The sequence below is a fragment of the Cololabis saira genome, chromosome 14 (genome assembly GCF_033807715.1).
Source record: "Cololabis saira isolate AMF1-May2022 chromosome 14, fColSai1.1, whole genome shotgun sequence".
NCBI lineage: Eukaryota > Metazoa > Chordata > Actinopteri > Beloniformes > Belonidae > Cololabis > Cololabis saira.
The window spans coordinates 4,905,903-4,928,476 of NC_084600.1; the positions used below are offsets into that span (position 1 = coordinate 4,905,903).

Below are 22,574 nucleotides of genomic sequence, written 5' to 3' on the forward strand. Positions count from 1 at the left end.
ACAGGGACCTCAGGAAGTGGAAGTGACAATCTAAAGTAACTGAAGCTCCTAATTATTATTTTACAGATTGATTAGATAAAACATCAGCATAAGGAGTTTGAGTTGCTGAAGCTGCATAGCAGCATGAAACTAATGTCCTGTCCAGAAACTTACCCCACAAGCGTGCATTTGTCCGCTTAACATGAAGTGTAAATTATGGGAAATGTTTGCATAAGAGAAGATCCTGAAAATAAAAGTCTGTTCATTTTTAATTGCACTTAATGTCTTGCTGTGACCCGTCCAAAGGCATCGTGTTCACACAGAAATGTATCAGTGCATTCATGTGGTTTGAAAACTGGGCACAAAAGCAACAACACGACAGTATATTTAACAATATATATTTCCATTGTCAATGTACATTCCTTTTCGACATAAGCTTTCTTCACAAACAAAAAAGTTGGCATCTAAATAAATACTATATAAAATAGAACTTCAAAATAAATATATCTATAAAGGGAACCTTTTATATGAGATTTTTTTCTTTTCTTGTTATATTTAAACAAAAAAAAAAGAAAAAAAAAGCACAGATCTCATTTCTTAATCCTCAACAATGACATCGTAAAGGTATAAAGGAATGGAGTAGCAACTGTATGAGAGTTTTCCACATGTTTGGGTTAAAATAATTTAAAAAAAAGTCGGGCATTGATGTATAAAAGTCATCAAAACGCAGCAAACGAAAAAGAATAAGTTTTCATGTTTGAGTTGTCTTTGTTCGGTGTTTCCACACCAAGAGCAGGCCGGCGAGCACACGTGATAGTATAAAGCTAACATGAAAATCAAAACTTTACTTTTGCAGTGACTGAAAAGAAAGGCAGCAACTTTTGAAAAAGAATAAAGGTCCACTTGTGACACGGATGGCACTTGACACAACTCCGAAAGAATCAAATAAAGTTGGGGAAGGCGGGAGAGGAATGAAAGAATGTAAAAACAGGGGGAGAGAGACTGTCTCTCCTGTCTCCGTGGGATGACAAGTTTATGCACGGCAGCTGTGTCTGTCAATCAAGGCAGGCCAAGGGTGTTTGTCGGGCTATTTCTCAGGGAGGAAGGAGGGAAGAAAGAAAGGAGAGAGAGCGAGAAGGAGAAAAGGAGCTGTGACACTGAGCAGTAAAAGCAGGAAATGGGTTGATAGGGGTAGACTGTGTCCTCTGTGTGGATTCAATGAGTCCACAGTCTTTAGGGCTCACAGAGGGAATTAGCTTAGCCTCTCGACTGCTAATGAGCCATGGATAGCATAAATAGGAGTTGTTTTTTTAAACCTTTTTTTTTTATTGCCAGGCACACTTTTCTAAATCAAGTGTGAAATAGAAAGACCTGTCATTTTTGTTTCCTGAACCCTCCTCGCGAGCCACCAAGCTTTTCCTTTCCTCGTAAACCTCAAAAACATCTTATTCCTACCCTCAAAATATATATCTAATATATTCTCTATATACTTTGTACTGAATTGTAGTTATAATGTACCATGCAATCTTCCAATGACATTTAAAAGTCTCTTCTAAAGAACACAAATATTGTGAAACTATTTACAGCAAAAAACATTTCACCTGCATAGCTCTATTACTAAATATATTGTCAAAACATTTGTGATTTTTTGTTTTTTTTTCTGCCCACCTACCCTTGCCAGGCCTTCGCCCAGTCAAACATTCGTTCTCAGTTTTGGCACCTTTCTCTCAGACTGAGTTTGCTAGGTTTTGAAAATATTGCCTCATACATTCAATACTAAAGGACCAAGTTGTTGTTTTTTTCCTCTTTGCTTTTTTTTGTTGTTTTTTTTCTTGTGTGATATCAGCTTTTTGTGCAACAAGACAAATACAAGTATGAGCAAAGTGAAGCGCCCCGATGGAAGATAAGGGTCCGACTCGACAGAGGGTCATGTGTTATGGAACGACAAACACAGCGTGCCTTCATGCCAAACAGAAACGGCCATCTGTATTAAAGGGCAGCGCACCTTTTTACGACCAACTGCCGTCAGCTCCATTTGGCGAGGAGGCACAACAACTGTGATCACTCAAGACTGTGAAAACATGCTACTGTATAATAGCTTCCTTTGGCAAAGTTTTAAGAACGTCATGCAAGCCACAAAAATAGACTTTAGGAATAAAAGCGAGACTATCGGACTTACACAGCTATGCAGCATAGTGATTTTGTATCATGAGGACACTTGTGTCTAAGGAAAAGAGGGGGGGGGCACACGTCTGTGGACTGAATATAGTGGAAGTCAACGTAATGCGAGATAGCTGAGGTGGTTAATACTGTGCTTCAGTACATCCTTTAAGGGGTCCTAAAAAGGTTGTGCAATTGGCAGGTTTGATTTTGACAAAGGCAGACTTGACACGAACAGAACGACAACTTTGCTAAGCTTTCCCTCGCCCCCTTCGCTCTCTGCTACCCTCTCCTCCAGAAACATTTTAGCCTACTTGCTTTCTAAATAATTCACAATTGCCTTTTTGCCCCCTACATGTTTCTTTGCCTTTTTTTGTGCAAAGAGGAAGTAGACTAGCTTCTTGGGCAGTTTTAGAAGTCAACATGCAGTAGGCCAAGTTCTTAGAGATGACTCTAACAGTCCCTGAGAAGATTGGGTGTACGTTTTTTTGTGTTTTTTTTTGTTTTCTCGTCTAACACGTTTCTCTACCACAAATCCACTTCTAGCACGGCGGGTAACCATTAGACTAGAGCATGCAGATTGTGACATGCATTACATCTGAGGTGATCTGTGAACAGCATTCAAATACTTCAGAACGTCTAAGCTTCACCACCCAAAAATAGAAAAATGCACTGTGAGGTGATTATCTCTCACTTGCAGCACAACTGCTTATGCACAATACAGAGTGAGACTTATGGGAAATTACTCTCATTTTAAAGTCTAAAAAGGTTTGTTTTTACAGTCCTTCCATGGAGAATAAAACCGAGGGATAAAATGTCAGCAAGCCAGCGTATTTAAGGTATAAGTGGAGAATGGCAACATAGAAGATGTTGATCGTCATTATAGTGACAGAGAATGCGGTCTCTTGCAAAGGCCTGAGATGAAGCAGTGTTCTGTATATAATTACTTCCTTTCCATGTTTGACACTGGGTTGTGCTTTGAGCAGTGGGTGGGAGCAAAACACCTATGTATCTTCATCAATCATTTCAAAGTAATCTGAGGATCAGCAACCAGCTTCTGGTTAGTTAAGAGTTACAAAATTAGTTGAGAAATATTGAGCAGCAGAGAGGTACAATGACTTTGTGCCTTCAGCCATTTTCGCACAACACAAAAAAACACCAGTCCCACAATCAAGGCTCTTCTTCTTGTGTCACTCTTACAAAACAGAGAGGAAAACATCTCGAGGGGCCCGGTAGCTATTCCTACAGGCCCCCTCTCTCAGACGGCCCATATCCATCACCCACATCATCACCTATGGGTCAAGTTAGCCATTTAAGTACCTTTTTGTTTTAGATAAGTCAACTTCCAGCAGATTAATGGGGTAGTTTAAAGAGTCGGTGTTGGATTGTCCTGTCCTTAGAGCGTGAGCAAGTCCTGTCCATTTTGTAGCAAGGCCACCTCCAGACAGTTTGGTCCACTATCATGACCCCTGCTGCTGCTTTTCAGTCCCAACTTTTGCGTCCGTGCCTCCGTTTTTAGACGCGGGCACGCTGGCGCCGGCCTGCGAGTTCTTGCAGCGGCAGCCGGGCCTGCTAACATTGTCGTAACACTTCTGTCCCAGCTTGGCCAGACCCGTGGCTGGCAGATAACACACCAGGCAGGGCAGGAAAACGGAGAGGGCCGCCATGAAGGACCAGCGCGCGCAGCAGTTGGCCTGGGAGCACGAGCAGGGCTTGTCGGCGCAGGAGCCCTCGTCGTCCTCGTCCTCCGTGCAGTGGTAGAAGATCCCTTTGACCAGGCACATGCAGGTGGCCGTGTCCACCAAGCTCTGGGCAGAGCACAGGTACTCCTGGTTGCAGACCCAGCAAGAGGGTAAGGTTCGGGGGAGCGTACACTCAGTGCATCGACACTTCCCGCAGTGCTCGCAGAGAAGGAGGTGCTTCTTCTCCGTTGGGGACGAAGGGATCAGTGCCAACCCTTGCTGGCCACCGGTGGCGCACACACCTCCTGCGGGAATCTTTGTAGCCTTGAGGTCCAAAGACTTAGAGGAAGAAGAGCAGGAGGAAGCAGAGGATGATGACGTGAGGCCTTTAGATTCAGAGGAGAGACAGCCTGTCGTCTGGGACGAGATTGTGTGGACAGGACCATGGTGGTGGTGCAGGTGTGGGTGGGGGTCCACTATGGGCGTGGGTGCAGCGTGTTCCAGTAACCTCTGATCAGAGGAGGTGCTGCTGCTGCTGCTGATGGAGCTGGGTCTCCCGCTGAAGGAAATCCAGGGATGGGTGGTGGTGTCCTGGTGATGGTGGGACTCACACCGGACGTGCTGGTGCAGCTGATGTTGGTGATTGTGATGGTGGTTGTGGTTCGCCCCGACGAAGGCCTCTTGATTCTGACCGAGCCAAGTTATTCTTCGGTTGGCAGATTTCTGGCTGGGGGGTTGCTGGGAGACGACGGCAGGGCTGTCGATGTAGTCGTTCTCCACGTGCGATGACTTTATCTGGTCAATGGGGTAAATGGTGAGAGGGTGCTGAAGACGTCCGTAGGGCACTCGGCTGTCCAGCAGGGGTTGGGATATGAGGGAGGAGGACACTCCGGGAATGTGGTGGGGAACCCTGGACTCCATGTGTCGGCTGGTGCCTCGCACGTCTTCACTCTAGAGCAGCATTTAGCAAGTCTGCAAAGACAGTCAGAGAGGAGACAGTTACTACCAGCCACACGGCGTCTTCCTTCATTACAGTGTCTCATCTAAATCAGACATATCTCTGCTTAAGTTAACCTCCAAGAGACTGTTTTTTTAAACAAATTTTTACTTCTTATTAAATCACACATTTGCATAAACCTTAACTGTTACTATCTGGAGTATAAATGAAGTTTCCTGGACCCGCTCAGTGTTTAATCAGCATCCGTGTTAATATGACTGACACCTCTCTCCCAGAGTGAAACTTCTGAGGGCTGGTAAACTGTACAATGCCCAATAAGCCCCCAAGAATCATGAATTCTTTGCGCACAACACATTTTAGTTTCTTGACAGGTTGAAGCTTTGCAGTGATGTGGCTGCAGAGCTTTCAAACTATGGTGATTTTTAGACCGAGTACCAGCCGGGTATTCAGTCTGAACCTCCTCTATTCTAACTTTGACATTAGAACAATAGCAGTTGGGCTCTCCGCCCCTCCCCTCCAAAGACCAGGGAGCACCACGGAGCAGGGCTTGCATGCAAAAGACTCAAGGATGCAAAAGAAGGCACAGCAAAGAAACGAGGAAGTTGCCAGGAAAGAGAAAAAGAAAGCACAAATGAAAGGGGATGACGTTTTTTTCCTTTTCTTTTACAGCCAGTGATAATCTTCGATCATGAATCCTTAAAATGATCATATAAAGCGAGACTTTTGGTATTTTCTAGGTGAATCCACAGCAGAGTTCGCAGTCTCGGAATTTGTGAATGGGACTGATTTTATGAAGCGCATGTTTTTCTGAATGAGATCTGCCGGCCGCGCGCGGCGCTGCAAGCATGAATCATTGCGCTCCAGTTATGCTGAGACGCAATGAAATCAGTGTCATCCATTTCATCAATGAGTCCTCGACAGTCGCTGAGCCCACTTTGCAGACCATTAGAAGATAACTTATTTCCACTAACCCTCTCCTCCGTGAAGATAATATCAAACCATACAGGCTGCATTTGTCTGAGCCCATGAAACGACTGATGGTTCGGATTATTCTGTAAATTTGACAGCCTGAATTACTCAATGATACATTTAGAAAATTCGCGCTGGGGTTTAGTTTGCAAGGGAAATTAACTCAAAAGACTCCACAATGTGTCAAAAGGCTGCTCGGGTTTGAAAACGGCTGGTTGAGAAACCTGTTGCGACATCGCCGGTACCGATACAAGCGCGTCGCGTCCGTCGGATCCAGACCATGATGAGCTCCGAGCCGGAACTATGCGTGTGTGTGCGCGTCCCTCCCTTGAATATGTGAATGGACTGACTCATAAAAACCGGAGGTGGCCGCTCGACCGACTCAAATAGCCTGCTCATACCGGCGCCGGAGCCTCTTATTCAATATTTGATCTGTTATCGCCCTGAAACGGCAGAAATGTGAGCTGGATGAACAAGAAGAACACCGTGTGCCACCAGACAAGACAGCTGTGGGAGAGCTTTTCCTTTTGCTTTTGCTTTTTTTTTTTTTTTTTTTTTAAGAGTCGGCTGCAGTGTGGTGCGTAAATGTGGACCTTTTGCAATTAAAATGAATAAATTAATCAATACAAATAAACTGGTGTGTGATATTATCTACGAAGTTACTGGCATTAATCGTATAAAATGAAAAAAAAGAAGAGACTAATTAGAAAAACACCTGACTCGACTGACGTGGAGCGTGTGGACCGGCGAGGACGCACCGAGCCGGCCGGAGCTGGAGCTGCGCGGGTCGGTGTCGGTGCGTCCTCGCCCGGAGCCGGAGCAGGAGCTGCACGGGTCGGGTCGGTTCTCCGGGTGTGACGGCTCTTCCACCCGGAGAGGCAAATGCAGGTTTGCACTGCTGCGTTTTCAGCCTATGGACGTTTAAATACGTCACACATCGAGAAGCGATAGATGACCAAGTGCGTATCTGCTGCTCCGAGAATGAAAAAAGAGAAAAGGGGAGACATGCACCGTGTGGACCAGCACGACCCCAATCCTCTCCTCTCCTTCAGCCTGCGCTCGGTCCGCGATCGGTGCTTCAATATTGACTTTAAAGCGCAAACACGAGCCGGGGGGGGAAGCAGCTTGTTGCTGTATATACAGTACACGGGAGAACCGAGCGTTTTTGCGCGGATCTGCCCACCGTGGCACGGAGAGGCTGGAGAGAGCTGGAGCTGCTTGCACACTCCCGGAGAAAACTGCAAGAACAGATCACTTACTGTCGTTTCAGGATGCAATTCTCATCTCTTCGCTTGCGCACGGCGTTTGCAGCGCAGACTTAAGTCCTTAAGTCCAGCGGGCTGCGGGAGGGCGAGGAGCGGCGAGGAGCGGCTCCAGAACCAGAGAGCAGAGGCAGGTCCACGCGTCCCGGGGGGTGGGGGGTGTTTGGGGGGGGTGAAGCGAGCAGGTCTCCGGCGCGTCGCGTCGCTCCGCTCGCTGGCTCCACTGACTGCGGTCGAGGGGACGCAGAGCTGGAGATGTGATGTTGCAACCACCGAGGGGGAGGGAAGTGAGTTTTTATGAATGGGAGGGTAAGAAGAAAGGAAGGGGACGGTACTGCGCATATCCCCTCGGCTTTTCTTTTTTTTTTTTTCTCTCTGGATTTTTTTGTGAATGGGAGGGAAGAGCGACTCGGGACGGGTGAAATGCATTTTTATGAATGGGGAGGACCCCGAATGGCACTGCGCAGGCGCGATGCCCAAATTTTTATGAATGGGAAGAAATAGCGAATGAGGTGTGTGTGTGTGTTTGTGTGTCTGTGTGTGTAGGAAACGGGGAGGAGGTGGGGGCTTTTTAAATAAAATGATTGTCACAAGGGCAATGTCAGACCTGATTTACATAAAGAGTTTTATTTTAACCTGACAATCAACAGTTCTGCTCCTTAATGTTAACACGACTACAACTACGTGTGCTCTATATATATAAAAAAAGCAATAATGTGCAATTTATATTTCCATTGCTGGATAATATGACATGTTTAGTGGAACACGCGTTTAAATCTAATATTGTAGAAAAATATCCATCATTCTCCCAGAAAACGGGCGCAAAATCCACGTGGTTTAATGCATCCAATAATAGATACAACACATTTAACATCTGAAGGTGATTTTTTTTTTTTTTTTTTGGTGCTTGTTAATCCCTGTCCTCTGGACGAGGACGTCGGGATGCCAGAGGTCACATGCTCAGCTGAATAACAGCCGCTCCTCTGGTGTCCTCTTCTATCTAAAGCCGTTTATTGCGCGCAAGGACGTGCCCTTCCTTCCTCTGCAACAATGTGAGGTATGACTACAGCCTCTCTGACAGTGTAAAAACGAAAAAAAAAACGGGGGGTTGGGGTGGGGGTGGGAGGAAGGGGGGGCTATAACGCCCACTCTGAAACGCAAACCAGCATGAGGGCAGGCAGGATTCACAAAAGGACAGGATGTTGTTGATTTGTACCGAAACCACACGGAGGAAATGAGTGTGAATTTCCTTTCTCTCAGACATCCTAGTGCGTGTGTGTGTGTGCCCCTGCCACCCCCCCACCCCCAGACCACCCCAACCCCCACACCCTCAGCTTGGGGCTTTTAAATAGTCAAAGGTTAACAGTTGCCCCATTATCCTTCTGCATGCATCGCCATGGAAACCACTACACCTCCAAATTGGGATTATTGTTTTTTGGGAGAAAATGAGATGAGAAGGAAGAATGAAAACTGTTGAATCTGTGTTTGGATGGATGGACAGGCTGCTGTCAATAGAGCAGTTCATGCCAATTCACTTGTTCTGAAAAAGATACTGAATTTAATCAGGAAACATGACATTTGGCAACATGACACAGTCAATGTTACATAACACAAAGATAAGAGACTTTATCACACCTTCTCTATGTTTCTCCTGTGATTTTGCCAGAGGTGGGTAGAGTAGCCAAAAATTGTACTCAAGTAAAAGTACTGTTACTTCAGAATAATATGACTCAAGTAGAAGTAAAAAGTAGTCATCCAAATAATTACTTGAGTAAAAGTAAAAAAGTACTTGGTGAAAAAACTACTCAAGTACTGAGTAACTGTTGAGTAACGTCTGATTTTTTTTTTTTAACACAACCATTCAAACAGACAAAAGTACAAAATAATCATCTTCAGGCAAATTAAATCAATAAAATAATAAAATAAATTAAAATGAATAAAAAATAGCTTAAATTAAAATAATCTTAAAGTAAATTCAAGTGCTTTAATAAATAATAAAATAAATAAAATAATAGCAGAATAAAAAATTAAACTAAGCACAAGTAGCACAACATTTCAAGCCTTTGTACTTTTCTTTCTTTTTTAACCAGGCAGAACTAGAACAAACATGAACTCATAGAAACTCTGTGTGTGTTTGAGTCTGTGTAAATGTGACAAAACATGCAAAAACAAACATTTTTCCCAAAGAATCACCCAGTGATGTCATGAGATTGACGCGTACGTGGATAAAAGGGATAAAAGAAAAGTAACAGCTTAACGTAGCCTAATGTAGCGGAGTAAGAGGAACAGTTTCTTCTTCACAAATCTACTCAAGTAAAAGTAAAAGTATAGTGATTCAAAACTACTCCTAAAAGTACAACATTTCCCAAAACTTACTCAAGTAAATGTAACAGAGTAAATGTAACTCGTTACTACCCAGCTCTGGATTTTGCTGTAGGTTATATGATCAAATATGTCATATTCATAAAACTATAAGGATTCTGGGTGTGAGACATGATCTTATTGTGCACTTAACATGTTTAACTACTAAAACTATTGTAATGAACACTTATATTAATAATATAATTCAGTTGTTTATTAATATAAATAAGCGGGGGTGGGGGGGTATAAAGCAGTTTTTCAGTAGAAACCTGCCTTCAGCTGTTTCTTGATTTCAGTGTTGGACCTGGTAGGATTCACTTACTTCATGAAGTAACGCTCCACGCCACCTGGTGATGGTGGCGCATGATTTCACCTGTTTGCCCACCATCAATAAACAAGACAACAAAGAAGAATAAAAACAAAGTAGAATGGGAGATCAGAATTGAAAGAAGTGAGAGGGTTGCTACATTTGTGTGTGCTGTGTTTGCACTATGATGGGGCTCCAGCTCTTCATTAAGAGGACTTGAACCCGAAGGGCTGAACCACAGAAAAGCAGAGGCTGCAGAACCAGAGCCTGCACTCTCATGACAGCAGTTCAGGGCCCTCAGCTTTTGCAACAGCAACACCGACCAAAATGATTTATTTCAGAAGCACAAGGTGAAATATTTCCTTTATCTTTGGAAATCGATGACAGTTGACATGAGTAACGTTTATATATCCATCGATATGGAAAGTTTGATCTTAAATATAGCACTTGCTAACTCTGTGTTTCCCATCCCGGTGGAATTAGTTATCATATTATACAATAATTATAGTTATATAGTACAATAGTTGTAAATTATCTTATTATACAATTATAGAAACGTTTGTGCCAAACTGAGCTCTTTTTATTTGTCCGTAACTTTCTGAGCTCCCTCCATTCTTGTATTCACCTAATATCACGTAATGTGTCTTCTGGTACAAATTAAAGGAACTATAGTACACCTAAATATAGAATTCTCAATCTTAGCAAATAGCTTTATAAACCAATTGAAATAATAAACATGTATTATGTAGTACGTATTTTTGTTATACATCTACTTCATTTCTTGGGATTAAAAGACGATGTTTATAGTTTATAGTTTTATTTGGATCCCCATTAGCTGCAGCAAAACTGCAGCTATTCTTCATGGGGTACGACACATAATATACAGTACATGAGAAAAAAATTAAAAGCAAACCTAAAGAGGTAGTAAAGAAAAAGAAAAGAAACATAGAAAAGAAAAAAAAGGAAAAAAAAGGAAATTCTACTACAAAATATACTTTAGATTTCAAATAAGACCAGTGCTCCTTTTGACACTCACATTAAGGTTACAGTCATTCTGTTAAACATTTGGATATAATGCATTACAATGCAAAATCATACCTTCTTTAAATAGCATCAACCAATTCAAACAATGTATAGTCATCAACAATGCGTTTAAGTTATGATCACTTATCGTAACTTGAACCCATGACCATTTTTAGTAAACCAATAACCATTTAATAATAATTAAATACGTTTTATATGTATTTATTTAAGAGATGTTTCTTTACTAATAATTTGAATTCTTTTATGCTAGTCATGAAAGAATGGAAGCTTGTGTCTTATATGGAGGCAAAGCAGCTTGTCCTCAGATTTCTGTCTCTTGCGCACACACAGATGGACAGAGATGCACAAAGACCCATACTGTGGAAACGTTCAGATTTCTCTCCACAGCTGTGTGGTTTGGAGGCACGGCCAGCGAGAAGTGCTTGTTGAATTGTAGATTTTTCGCCGGTGTGATCATCCTGGGGATTCATTGATGGAAGGGAAAGCCCAGCGCTCTCTCCAGAGTCCTCTCTCCAAGCCTTTCCTGCTGCCACATCTGCCGGCTACTGCTGTGACTGGGAGATTATAATAGACAGCCCCATCTGGCTCCACGGCAGTCTGATGCATTTACCATTAAAACAGATCTCTTTCCATACCACTAAACATTCTTAAATGTATTCATTTTTAATCTAACAGTAAAAAAAAGTGCAATAGTGCAGATATTTCACTCTCAGCTTAAATCAGAATATTCGTCTGCTTTTTGTTTATCACATCGTTGGTTGTGTTTCACTAACCCTTTGGTATTTGCCTGTCTTATATTTCCCTCCCCAATTCTCAAGACACAATAACTTGAGAAAAGCTGGTAATGATTTATTGTGTGTGTGTGTGTGTGTGTGTGTGTGCGTGTGCGTGTGCGTGTGCGTGTGTGTGTGCGTGCGTGTGTGTGTATGTGTGTGTGTGTGTGTGTGTGTGTGTGTGAGAGCAGAGTGCTATTAGATGGCCATGCTTACATGTAAATTACAGAGAACTCTCAGTTTACATCAAAAGCTTCCTGTGGCAGGTAAGCCATCATTTACATCACCCCCCTCCTCCCTTGTCACTTCACAATATGCATTTTTCTCACCAATTAACAATTGTGTGGGACTCTTGCGGTGCTGCAACTGAAAGCCTTCAAAGTGCATTTTATGTTTGTGTGGCCACAGTTTTCCCTAAAGACGGGGAACAAAACCTATATAATGGTAAAATATGTCTGTGTAAATATGCAACACGCTGTAAAGAATATTTTTTATTATATGGTTTTGAACGATGTTTGTCCATCATAGAGTCCTTTTACAGAATAAGTGCGTGCTCTCTTCTAGATATGTGTTTTGTTAAGTGGTCCTTACTGTATGCTTTCGTACAGTCAGTGCATTTCATAACAACTTGGTCGGCTGAGCTTGGTTAGAGCTGAGTCTGGTTGTGGAACAAATGTTTGTTAGTCAAATTTACAGGAGGATGTTGATGCAAAGGTGCAGCGAATAAGAACATTTCTCCACCCTGGATCCTCGCACATTATCCTTCTTGGGATTTAGACATTTTGCATCACACTTCCTGTTTTTTTTTGTTACAACTTTAATCTGTCTCTGATACGGTCACATCTTCTTTATCTGCTCCAGACTGAGGAAGTCGCCCACAAAGTCAAACTGCTGTCTGCTTGGTCAATTATCAAATATAGAAACTTTGGTACATATGGCTTGAGTTTGAAAACCACTGTTTTGTCAGACAGAAAGCAGGTCGTGGTATAGTTTATCGGAAACATGGATGGAGTCGTTCAAGCCTTTCATTGTTTCAAACACACAAAGGGACTGCTTGAAAGACCAGAATAAGATATATACAGATTACTTTGTACTAGAGTGCCAGAATATATCTTCAAATGATCATAACAGCTCCCCTTTTGTTGTCATGTGATAGGACTGTGGAGGTATCAGACTGGAGAACGGCACAGTGTCCATCACCAACATGTGTTTTTGTGAAGTGTTACTGTAAGGGTGGGTTTTTCATCTAAACACTTGGAAAGGCTCAGGGCCAAAGCTAACAGTATTATTAAATGTAATGACGTGTTAACCTCCACCAACACTGAATCTGAGCAGGCTGAGAGCTGCATTGTAGAAAACTCCATAGTTTGCCTACACTGTAAAAAAAAAGCCTGTAGAAATTACCGTAAAAAAAAAGTGTGAAATAGACAACTTTTGTTGTATTAGACGCTATATAAATAAAATTGAATTGAATTGAAATTGAATTGAAATAGCAATGATGAAGGAATGTAAATGTTACAGATGAAAATCTTTGTTGACATTGTGTCAGAGTTTGGCCGCGTTCAGACTGCAGGCAAATCTGATTCATATCTGATTCCTTCCCATATCCGATTTTCAGGGCTGACTGTCCACACTGTTTTTAGCAAGTGTCCAAATCGGATCTGGCTCTGTTCAGACTGGGCCACATCATGACTGATCTGACGGGTTGCCGTAGCAACGACGTCGGAGCGGAGGCGTCACCCAGCGCGTGTATTGTGTTAAGTCATGTATTTTTTTTATATATAAAAAAATCCCAAAATATCTGTACCGTTTCTGATTGGGTCGGCACTGCGCATCATTTTTAGACACAACAATGAACGCATACCGCAAAAGTTGTGTCTCGGCAGAGGGACCCGATGTCCCAGCAAAATGAGAAACAGAGAAAAGTGTTCAGAACAAAACCACCAGCAAACTAACAAACCAACCAACAAAGCTCAGAGTTAACAAAACGAACCAGCAATGAACAACTGGCAGCTGATGAGCTGACGGGCTGCAGGTTCAGGCTCACAGCGCGACTGAAGGCTGATTTATGGTTCCGCGTTACACCAACGCAGAGCCTACGGCGTAGGGTACGCGGCGACCCGCACCGTACGTGGAAATGCGGTCTTTTTTTTCTGCTATTAAAACATGACTTGTAATGTGAATTTGCAACACTTAAACTACAAATAATAGTTTTTGACGTGACATCAGAGATTGTACATGCTCTCTGTGAAAGGATGAGTAGCTCCACAACTGGAAGTGGGCGGAGTGTTTGGAGCTGTTCAGACTGAGACGCATCTGCCCAAATGCGATAATGATCGGATATGAAACTACCTCCTGGAGGTGGTTTCCATCTGGTTTGCAAAAATCGGATCTCATCCGGTTTGGGACTGTTCAGACTTCAAAAGAGTCATCCAGTTTCAATCTGGATTGGCTAAAAATCGGATATTGGCTGCAGTCTGAACGCGGCCTTTGTCTGTCTAACTGGTAATAACTCATTTAATGAAGACATTACTCAAAGAATTCTATGATAGTATGTAGATGTTTATTTCACAACAAAACACCGGTATGAATACTACAAAATATATTACACAACACACAATCTTTTAATAAAATAAGCGGAAAAATTCAGTCAAATTACTGTCTTATAATGAGGCTTTTACCGATTAATAATGCCTCTATTTTGATGTTTTCCAGTGAAATTGAATAGGATTACATGTAAAATAAGCAATGGCTGCACGTAAATTGTACAGGAGAAAATAGCTTTAATGAAGGTATAGTCATGCTAATTTGGCTGAAAATGGATGTTGAATTGACCAGTTTTGTACGTCAATTGTATGATGTTATTTTGTAAAGGATTACAGTTTGAAATTGTAAAATGTACAGGTTGTTCTGTAATGTGTTTTACAATCCGCTGTATCTTTTACAGTATTATTCTGGCAACCACAGCTGCCAGGTTTTTTTTCTTACAGTGTACAGCGAGAGGCAGATCTTGACTGTGATGCCAGGTAGCTCAACTATTCAAATATTGACTTCCTTCCTCCCTGGCCGCCCGGTCAGGAGGTGTGTTTGTGTGCTCTGGAGTCGGCAGAGGTGTGTGGTGAGAGAGTAGGAAGAGGGGGTGGGGCTGGGACCTGTGGTTGTGTGTCTGTGTGTCCACATCCATCAAAATAAAGAGTTTGATGACTCTAGCCTCTCCCTGTTGCACCGTCAGAGAACACATTACACCCAATTCCCTTACAGCCAACGCAGGCTTTGAGAAATTAAAAGATTTAAAAAAAACAAGTGTAAAAATAAACATTCATGTCTGAAAGCAAAACAAGATCCATCTCTTCTCTGAGTTGTGTATTTCTATATCATCAAATCAGTGGGTAAATTGTTGATTTTGTCTGAAAACTCTTCGATAGAAAGTTCTGGTTTATAAAAGTGCATTTAATACCTTTTTTATCTTCTTAAACAAAATGACATTTGTTTTTCTTTTGCATGATGCCATTTCTTTTTCAGTCTGTCTGGTCCAAAAATATGCTGATTATTTTCTCTGACAATCTTTTCTGTTTTTCTTTTTTGCCCCTAATGGGACTTTTAATGCTTAGGGTTTAGCCATTCACGTGTCATTTGTGTCAGGTGTCTTATTTCAATAGATTGTGGGAAATGAAATATTGTTGTGAAAAATATTAAGCTTTCCAGACACTCAAATTTAAGAAAACCATTGTTTTATATACAAAAACTGAAATCCGATTTGTTGATTTCCATGTTGCGCTGAAAACTTTGCTTGGAACTTTAAGATTTTAGACTTTGAACTTGAACGCAACAGACAAAGGGCTTTTTCACTGCACAAACTGTTGCTCGTTTAAGTCTACAAGCATATTTAAAGGATTTTGTTTATGGGGTTTTAGCGTGGCGTTAAACTCTTCAGATTTACAGCAAACTGTGTTCAGTTAGTCAGATTTTGGCTGACAGCTGAAACAATTCATCTTCTTATGATTCTGTTTTTTTTTTTCTTTTTTTTAAATAATGGAGATAAATACCTAACAAATTGTACTTATTATTAAATCCCACATTCATACTTGTGAAATACTAATACATTGAATAAGTCTGGGTTTCAGCTCCATTACTTTCATTTTGTTGGTGATATTCTGGAAACTGAAGGATCACATGTTTTTATATCCTGTCATTTTGGTCGGCCATCTTTCCAACAGGTTGTCTTGATCTTAGGATTTTGAGGTTTATGAGGAGTTTGCATGTTATCCTAGTGCTTGCGTGGGTTTTTCTCAAGGTTCTCCAGCTTCCTGCCACAGTCCAAAAATATGAAAATTAGGTTAATTGGTGATTTGAAAGGGCCCATGTGTGTGGTTCTTTGTCTATATGTGTCTCTGCGGTGGACTGACCTATCCATGGTGCACTCCTGCTTCTTCCTCAAGAAGAGCTAGGACAGTCTTTGGTAGGCTCCTGAGACCCGGGATAGGAATACCCAGGTGTAGATAATAGATGGATGGATTTTGAAAGTGTTTTATACGGTGGCCGACAAGGGCCAAAAGCACTGCAACGGCCTAATGCGTCTCAGTTAAGGACGTTTTTTTCAGTTAAGTTAGTTTTTTCCCCTGGCGTGTTATCTATTTTTTCAGTCTGCTATGTCTTGATTGTCCCCACCTGTGTCTCTCCAGCTCTTCTGCCATGTTTGCATGTATATAGTCCCGTGTATTCCTCCTTCCCTTGCCAGCTTTCGGGTTAGGGTTATTGCTAATATTCCGGTTACTGAGACATTTGGAATATTCCGTTTACATGCATGAGCAAACAGGGTTATCCCTGTATACATGGTAATTAATCATTTGGGATATCTGGATCAAACCAGCGACGCACGGAGAACGTGATGACGCAATTCCCGTCATTTCCACTTCTTCTTCCTGTATCCAAATGCAAAACAAATGCTGCTTCGCGCAACTTTTCTCTCACCTTCTTGTAAATCTTCTATCCCGGTACTTTCTACCGTCTACAAATGCAGAAATGTTCATATCCTTCATTACATTTATGAAGTGATTATTCTCCTCCTGGTCTTGTGTTTCTCCGTGTTTATAAGAACTTCCTGGACTCAAAAGACCAGGATTCCATGTGAACAGAGCATGAGCAGAAAACGTTTGATGGGGATATTCCGTTAGGCGTTTACATGACCCAATATTCAGGTTTTAAAAGGAGTAACCCAGGGCTCATATTTGGGTTTTTAAAAACACGAATATGAGCAAATTCGGGTTATTCAAAGGGGTTATTGGTGTTTATTGGTGCCCTGCCCCTTCTCAACCTTTCCCCGACCCTGCACCCTAACCTGGGACTTGATGATTGGGCCGGAGCTTCGGGAGCTGCATGCTGGCCTGCGGTCCCCACCCCCGGTCATCCCGTTGCTGCTTCCACCTGCCTGCTGTGCTGTTGCCATCCCTGACTCCCCCAGTCTGGCCTTCGGCAGGAGGGTCCCCCCTTATGAGCCAGGTCCTGGTCCAGGTTTCTTCCTCCTAAAGGGGAGTTTTTCCTTGCCACTGTTTGGCTTAAGGTTTTTCTCCCACTAGGGGAGTTTTTACCTGCCATTGTTTATGTAATAACTGCTCGGGGGTTCATGTTCTGGGTATGGGTCTCTGGAAAGCGTCTAGAGACAACTTTTGTTGTATTAGACGCTATATAAATAAAATTGAATTGAAAATTGAATTGAAATTTACATGGCCGTTCAAATTTGGTTTTAAAAGGGTTATTGATGCATGTAAACGCAGTCAATGGTGTTTCCTGAGTTCCCTGTTTTGTGTTTTCCTCTCAGTTTTGAGTTTTTTACTATCCTGTTTCAGCAGCTCCTTTTTGTTTTAGTTTTTGTTTCAATAAAAGAACATTAGTGTTACTGATTCTGCTTTCTGGTCTTCTCGGGTCCTCAATTTCTAAATCCTGGCATAAATAGCTTAGGTGTGGTATCCATGCTGACAATTGCTCATCCATTCATCCATCCATCAGTTATCTAAACAGGCTTCTTAACATTCATGGTCACAGGTGTCTGCTTGAGCCTTGCCCAGCCATTTGGGGGAAAAGGTAGAAGTTCAAAGTGGACAGGTTTGTTGACCAGACCGCCCTGATGAAATGGTCTTTAGTGAGACCCTGAATCCCCGTCAACTGCAGGGTTGCTGATCTGTTGCTGACCCCGACCTGTGAACCTCCTGAGTTGGTGCAAAAGGAACATAACATTTTCTCAGAACGGTCCAATAATGGATTTGCATAAAAACTCAGTGACGCATACAGTATGTAGTCTACATGGATCCAGAAGTACTTGTATATCTAGCACTTAGAGGGCCTGGATGCATTCATTATTTGCTGTACAGCCTCTTGTCCTCATGCTGTAGTCAACGCAAACAACAAACACTAATTTGTCTGTTTGTTATAAGCAACACAAAGGAACACTCTTAAGTTTAGAGGATCTCAGTACAAGGATGAGGATAAGTTGCTTTTATGTCTGAGATTTAGGGCCAGTCCCAATCTCCCCCCTAGTCCTACTTTTCAGCCCTACACCTAAATTTTGCGCGTTCCCGTGAGGGTAGTGGTGTCCCAATTCCTCTTTGCATGTAGGGCTAGTGGACATAACGAGGGCTAGTGGTTATCAATCTAGCCCTTCACAGCGAGGGATTTCAGTTGCTGACTTCGCGACCGAGGGCCTGAGAAAATTTCCCAGAATGCTTTACGTCGTCATTTGCAGACTGAAGAAAAAAAAAACATGGCGGAAATTTCTTATTTTTTAGTGAATAAAATCAATATTTTGAGTTAGTTTCTGCATAAAAATGCGTTTTGATTACATTTCTAGCGAGAAATATATATTTTACTTTCATAATATTCACTCAGTGAATGTACATAATCACTCGCTTGCCCGTTGTTGCGAAGTCTTTTCAGATCTCGCCAGAATAAAGGCTGATTTATGGTTCCGCGTTACACGAACGCAGAGCCTACGGCGTAGGTTACGCCGTGACGCGCGCCGTACGCCGTACCCTACGCCGTAGGCTCTGCGTCGATTTAACGCAGAACCATAAATCAGCTCCGGAGCCGGCGGCTCTTATCATCCCCGAAAACATCGGATCAAATTTCTTAACAGGCGTTATTTGGATAAACTGAGCCCAGGTTGGGGATCTTAACGGTTACTTTTACGCCTGAAAAAATATTAAAACATAGTAAAGTGGCATATTAACAGCTACAGCTGAAATTAAAACAGCTTTTATCTCTGGGCTTCCTGATATGGTGTGACGTATGTGCAAACGTAACTACACAGTCGCTTACGTACCCGAATGTAAACCACGCAGTGACGTAGCAAGTGGTGTCCCAATCCCTAGGGAACATTACAAGGACCCTACCTATTTTTAGGGTGAAGTGGTAGTGAGTGAGGGCTAGTGGTAGTGAGTGAGGGCTAGTGGTAGTGGGTGAGGGCTAGTGGTAGAAAGTAGGGGGTATATTGGGATTGGCCCCTACTCTTGTTTGGTCTCTTGCTTAGTCACTCTCCCATTTCCTCTTCCTCCCCCCTCCTTATCACTTCTTGGGTGTCTTAGGTCGTTGTCACATCTAATAGTCCGGTAGACTCGATATGATTGGGGACACTCAGCAAGTCCAAATGTGGTTTCAGTATGCCCGTCATGAAAGGAACCAAACCCTTTCAGGAACGCTTCTCCTGTGATTGTACTGCACCAAGAATTTCTAAAGGAGATGACAAGTCAAACAGGGAAGAAGAAAACTCGGTCATCGATTGGTTAATGCAGCGCTAGATTCCCTGCTAGTTAGTCTGGAATCTTAAGTAAATGCTTACCAACAATTGTGATACATTTGATTTGACCCTACTGGTATAACAGCTTCTTCCTCGTCGTCACTCGACGTCTGACCGTGAAACATTTCACCTGGAGATCACTCCACACACATGTTTGCTCAGGTTGTATTTACTCACAATGCCTCATGTTGTATTCCACTTTCTACATTTGGTCCAATCTAAGAGGGGTGAAACCAATGTTTTTAGGCGGACCAGCCTTCTTTGACCAGAATCAGTTAGATTGCACATTCACACCTCCCCAAACGAACGACACTTTCAGAGCAAACAATCTCTGGTCTGTTTAAAGTGGATCAAAGAGGGCTGGTGTGAATGCACCGTAGATGCGTCTGCCATGATGCCCGGTGTAGCTCTGAGTTAACTTCAGCTCAAGGCCTGGTCAACTACAGGACTGTTTCAGAAAATTTGAATATTGTGATAAAGTTCTTTATTTTCTGTAATGCAATTAAAAAAACTAAAATGTCATACATTCTGGATTCATTACAAATCAACTGAAATATTGCAAGCCTTTTATTATTTTAACATTGCTGATCATGGTTTACAGTTTAAGATTAAGATTCCCAGAATATTCTAATTTTTTGAGATAGGATATTGGAGTTTTCTTAAACTGTAAGCCATGATCAGCAATATTAAAATAATAAAAGGCTTGCAATATTTCAGTTGATTTGTAATGAATCCAGAATGTATGATATTTTTGTTTTTGTAATTGCATTACAGAAAATCACAATATTCTAATTTTCTGAGACAGTCCTGTAGCACCCAGCACATTTTTCTCATGTGACTAATTCAAAGTAACCGTAGCAATCTTTTCTAGTCTATATCAAGTCGATGCAGTGTTACTCATTAACAATGTAATTTCACTGGGTGATAATGCACTTTTTAAATTTTTTTCAAATAGAGGTTGATTTTTCCAAAAGTTTTGCTTCTATAGGAAACACTTCTAACCAGTTTGACCAAGGTGAGCATCCAGTCCAATAAAATGAATGAACCAAAGAAAAAGAAAGGGGATTTTATCCAGACATGGCTATCCACTGCTCTACATCGGTTGCTTTGCAGAAATTACACCCTTTTACCATATTGATTACCATATTGATTGACACTGACAGAGTTGACACATTAACAGAACTCCATTCACCACCATAAAGATTATCACCATGATTACAATTTTAATGTATAGTTGATCCCAGGCAGTGCTGGAAATATAACCATGGCCTTTATTTGGTTACAATAAGAAATAACTTTAGAATCAGGGAGTTTATTTTTCACCAGAGTGCATGCAGTTGATGATATTACAAGCAAACCAAGCACAAAACTAACACCAGGGCTTTGGCTGCCGCCACAACCAACACCAGCTGTCCTGGCGAGTATGTGACCAGGAAGCGCTGCTGCTCGGCTGCAGACGCTGTTTGAGCCAGGTTTGGTTGTCTTGACTAACAATAAACATAAAACACATGTAAACATCCAGAAAATCAACAGTAATGTTCAAGTTATTTGATTAAATTGCTCATTACAGTTATGTCCAATTGCTAAAACACAATTTTGCTGAATAGGCTGGTTTTATCAAAATACTTCACACAATTCATAAAACCACACATCCAAACTGCAAAATACCTTATATATCCTGCAAAATGAAGCACTGCCACCAAAACTGCATATAGACTGATGAAAACCACACTTTTGCACCAAATGGCACACGTCATTCATATTACCAGATTTTTGTCTAATCAACTGTTGGGCATAACGAAAAGCTTACTCATCTTTAGTACGGTTTGCCATAATACTAAAATAGTTGTATAGGAGAAAATTCTTCAGATTGTTCACATGCAAATACACACACATGAATTTATTCTGTCATTTTTAACCAAACAAGTCAGTGCAACATATGCACAGCTGATATATTTACATTGGATGGAACAAAAGTATAGTAAAAATGTATAAAACAAAGGCAAGAAAAAGAATTAGGCAGCACCTTGCCACATAGCTGGGTCGGGCCATAAAGCTTCATCCACATCACTGGCAATATCTTCCCTTGCCAGCCAGGGAAAAAGCGCCTTGAAAGCCTTATTCATCCCTGAATTACACCCACATCCATTTCATCAGCCTCTTCCATGGCCTGCACAAGAGGCGTGCGCACATAGGGCTGCCGGTTGAATACCTTCCACCACCATGCCAAAAAGAACTCTGCCATGGGGTTCAGAAATGGTGAGTATGGTGGGAGGTATTGCACAAGAAATGTTGGCTGGTCAGCAAACCAACTGTGGACTGGGGCTACATGATGGATGCTCAAGTTGTCCCGTACTACAATGTACCGGTTTCTTGAAGGTCTGCATCGGTCAGACGATCTGGTGGGATGAGAATGTTGTGGAGTCTGTCCAGAAATGAGAGAATAAGAAAGAAAGAACACATGGTCTGGTTAAATTATAAAGAGAGTCGGTGGTAACACGATGTTAAATCAACTTCGGTCTTGAAATGTTTGTGTAATTGTTGTTCCTCATTTAGTAAGTATGTATTGTCCATTACCTTCTGCTACTGTTGTTCTGACCATCACTGACGTGTATGTATGTACTATATGTATGTACTATATGTCCATGTCCATTATGTCCATTACCTTCTGGTATTGTTGTCCTTACCATTGTTGGTATTTATTATAAATATAAGTTAACGGTTTATTATAAATATAAGTTAACGGTTAACTGTCACCCATGGTGACAATATATATTGTTCCTGGATTTGCACGCATTGTAATTGTGAAATGCATCTTTATTCATGGCCACAATGTGTGTAAATTTTATAGAGGTGAACTGTAGAATAATTTTTATTATAATTTGATATAGGTCTTTTGTTCATTGTTTTGGTTTAAATGTTGAGACAGGAGGAAGCCTTAAAAAAAAAAATCTGTCAAGTTGTTGATGAAAATAGGGGTGGGATTAAATACGTTTTCTTCTTCCCACTCCCTTTCGATTGTTAATGAATGAATTTGTATTTTGAACCTGCACCTGATAAACCTGATAAAGGTATTTGTTTAATTTTCTGTTGCATGCAGGTCACTTATGTTATTTTTGTATTTCTTGAAATAAATATGAATTTAATTGAATTGAATTACAGCTGTGTTGTACGGTCCAAGATTGGCATGACGTTGGAGGACACCGTGCATATTGGAGATGGCAGTGCACATTGTGATGTTCCCTCCCCATTGGCCAGGAACCTCTACAATGGCTCTGTGACCAATGATA

At 41.7% G+C, this 22,574-nt stretch overlaps 1 protein-coding gene across 1 annotated transcript; it reads right to left on the minus strand.

The window, feature by feature from the left end:
• Positions 1-244: 244 nt before the first annotated feature.
• spry4 (sprouty homolog 4 (Drosophila)) lies at positions 245-7,256 on the minus strand. The gene is made up of 2 exons (XM_061739458.1): positions 7,008-7,256; positions 245-4,793 (listed from the first exon to the last, which is right to left on the minus strand). The coding sequence occupies exon 2, from the start codon at positions 4,740-4,742 to the stop codon at positions 3,600-3,602; it is 1,143 nt and encodes a 380-aa protein (XP_061595442.1). The 5' UTR covers positions 4,743-4,793; positions 7,008-7,256; the 3' UTR covers positions 245-3,599.
• Positions 7,257-22,574: the final 15,318 nt, after the last annotated feature.

Bases quoted from the DNA above. Each gene is read 5' to 3' on its own strand.
- spry4 (XM_061739458.1), bottom strand. From the start codon at position 4,742: ATGGAGTCCAGGGTTCCCCACCACATTCCCGGAGTGTCCTCCTCCCTC.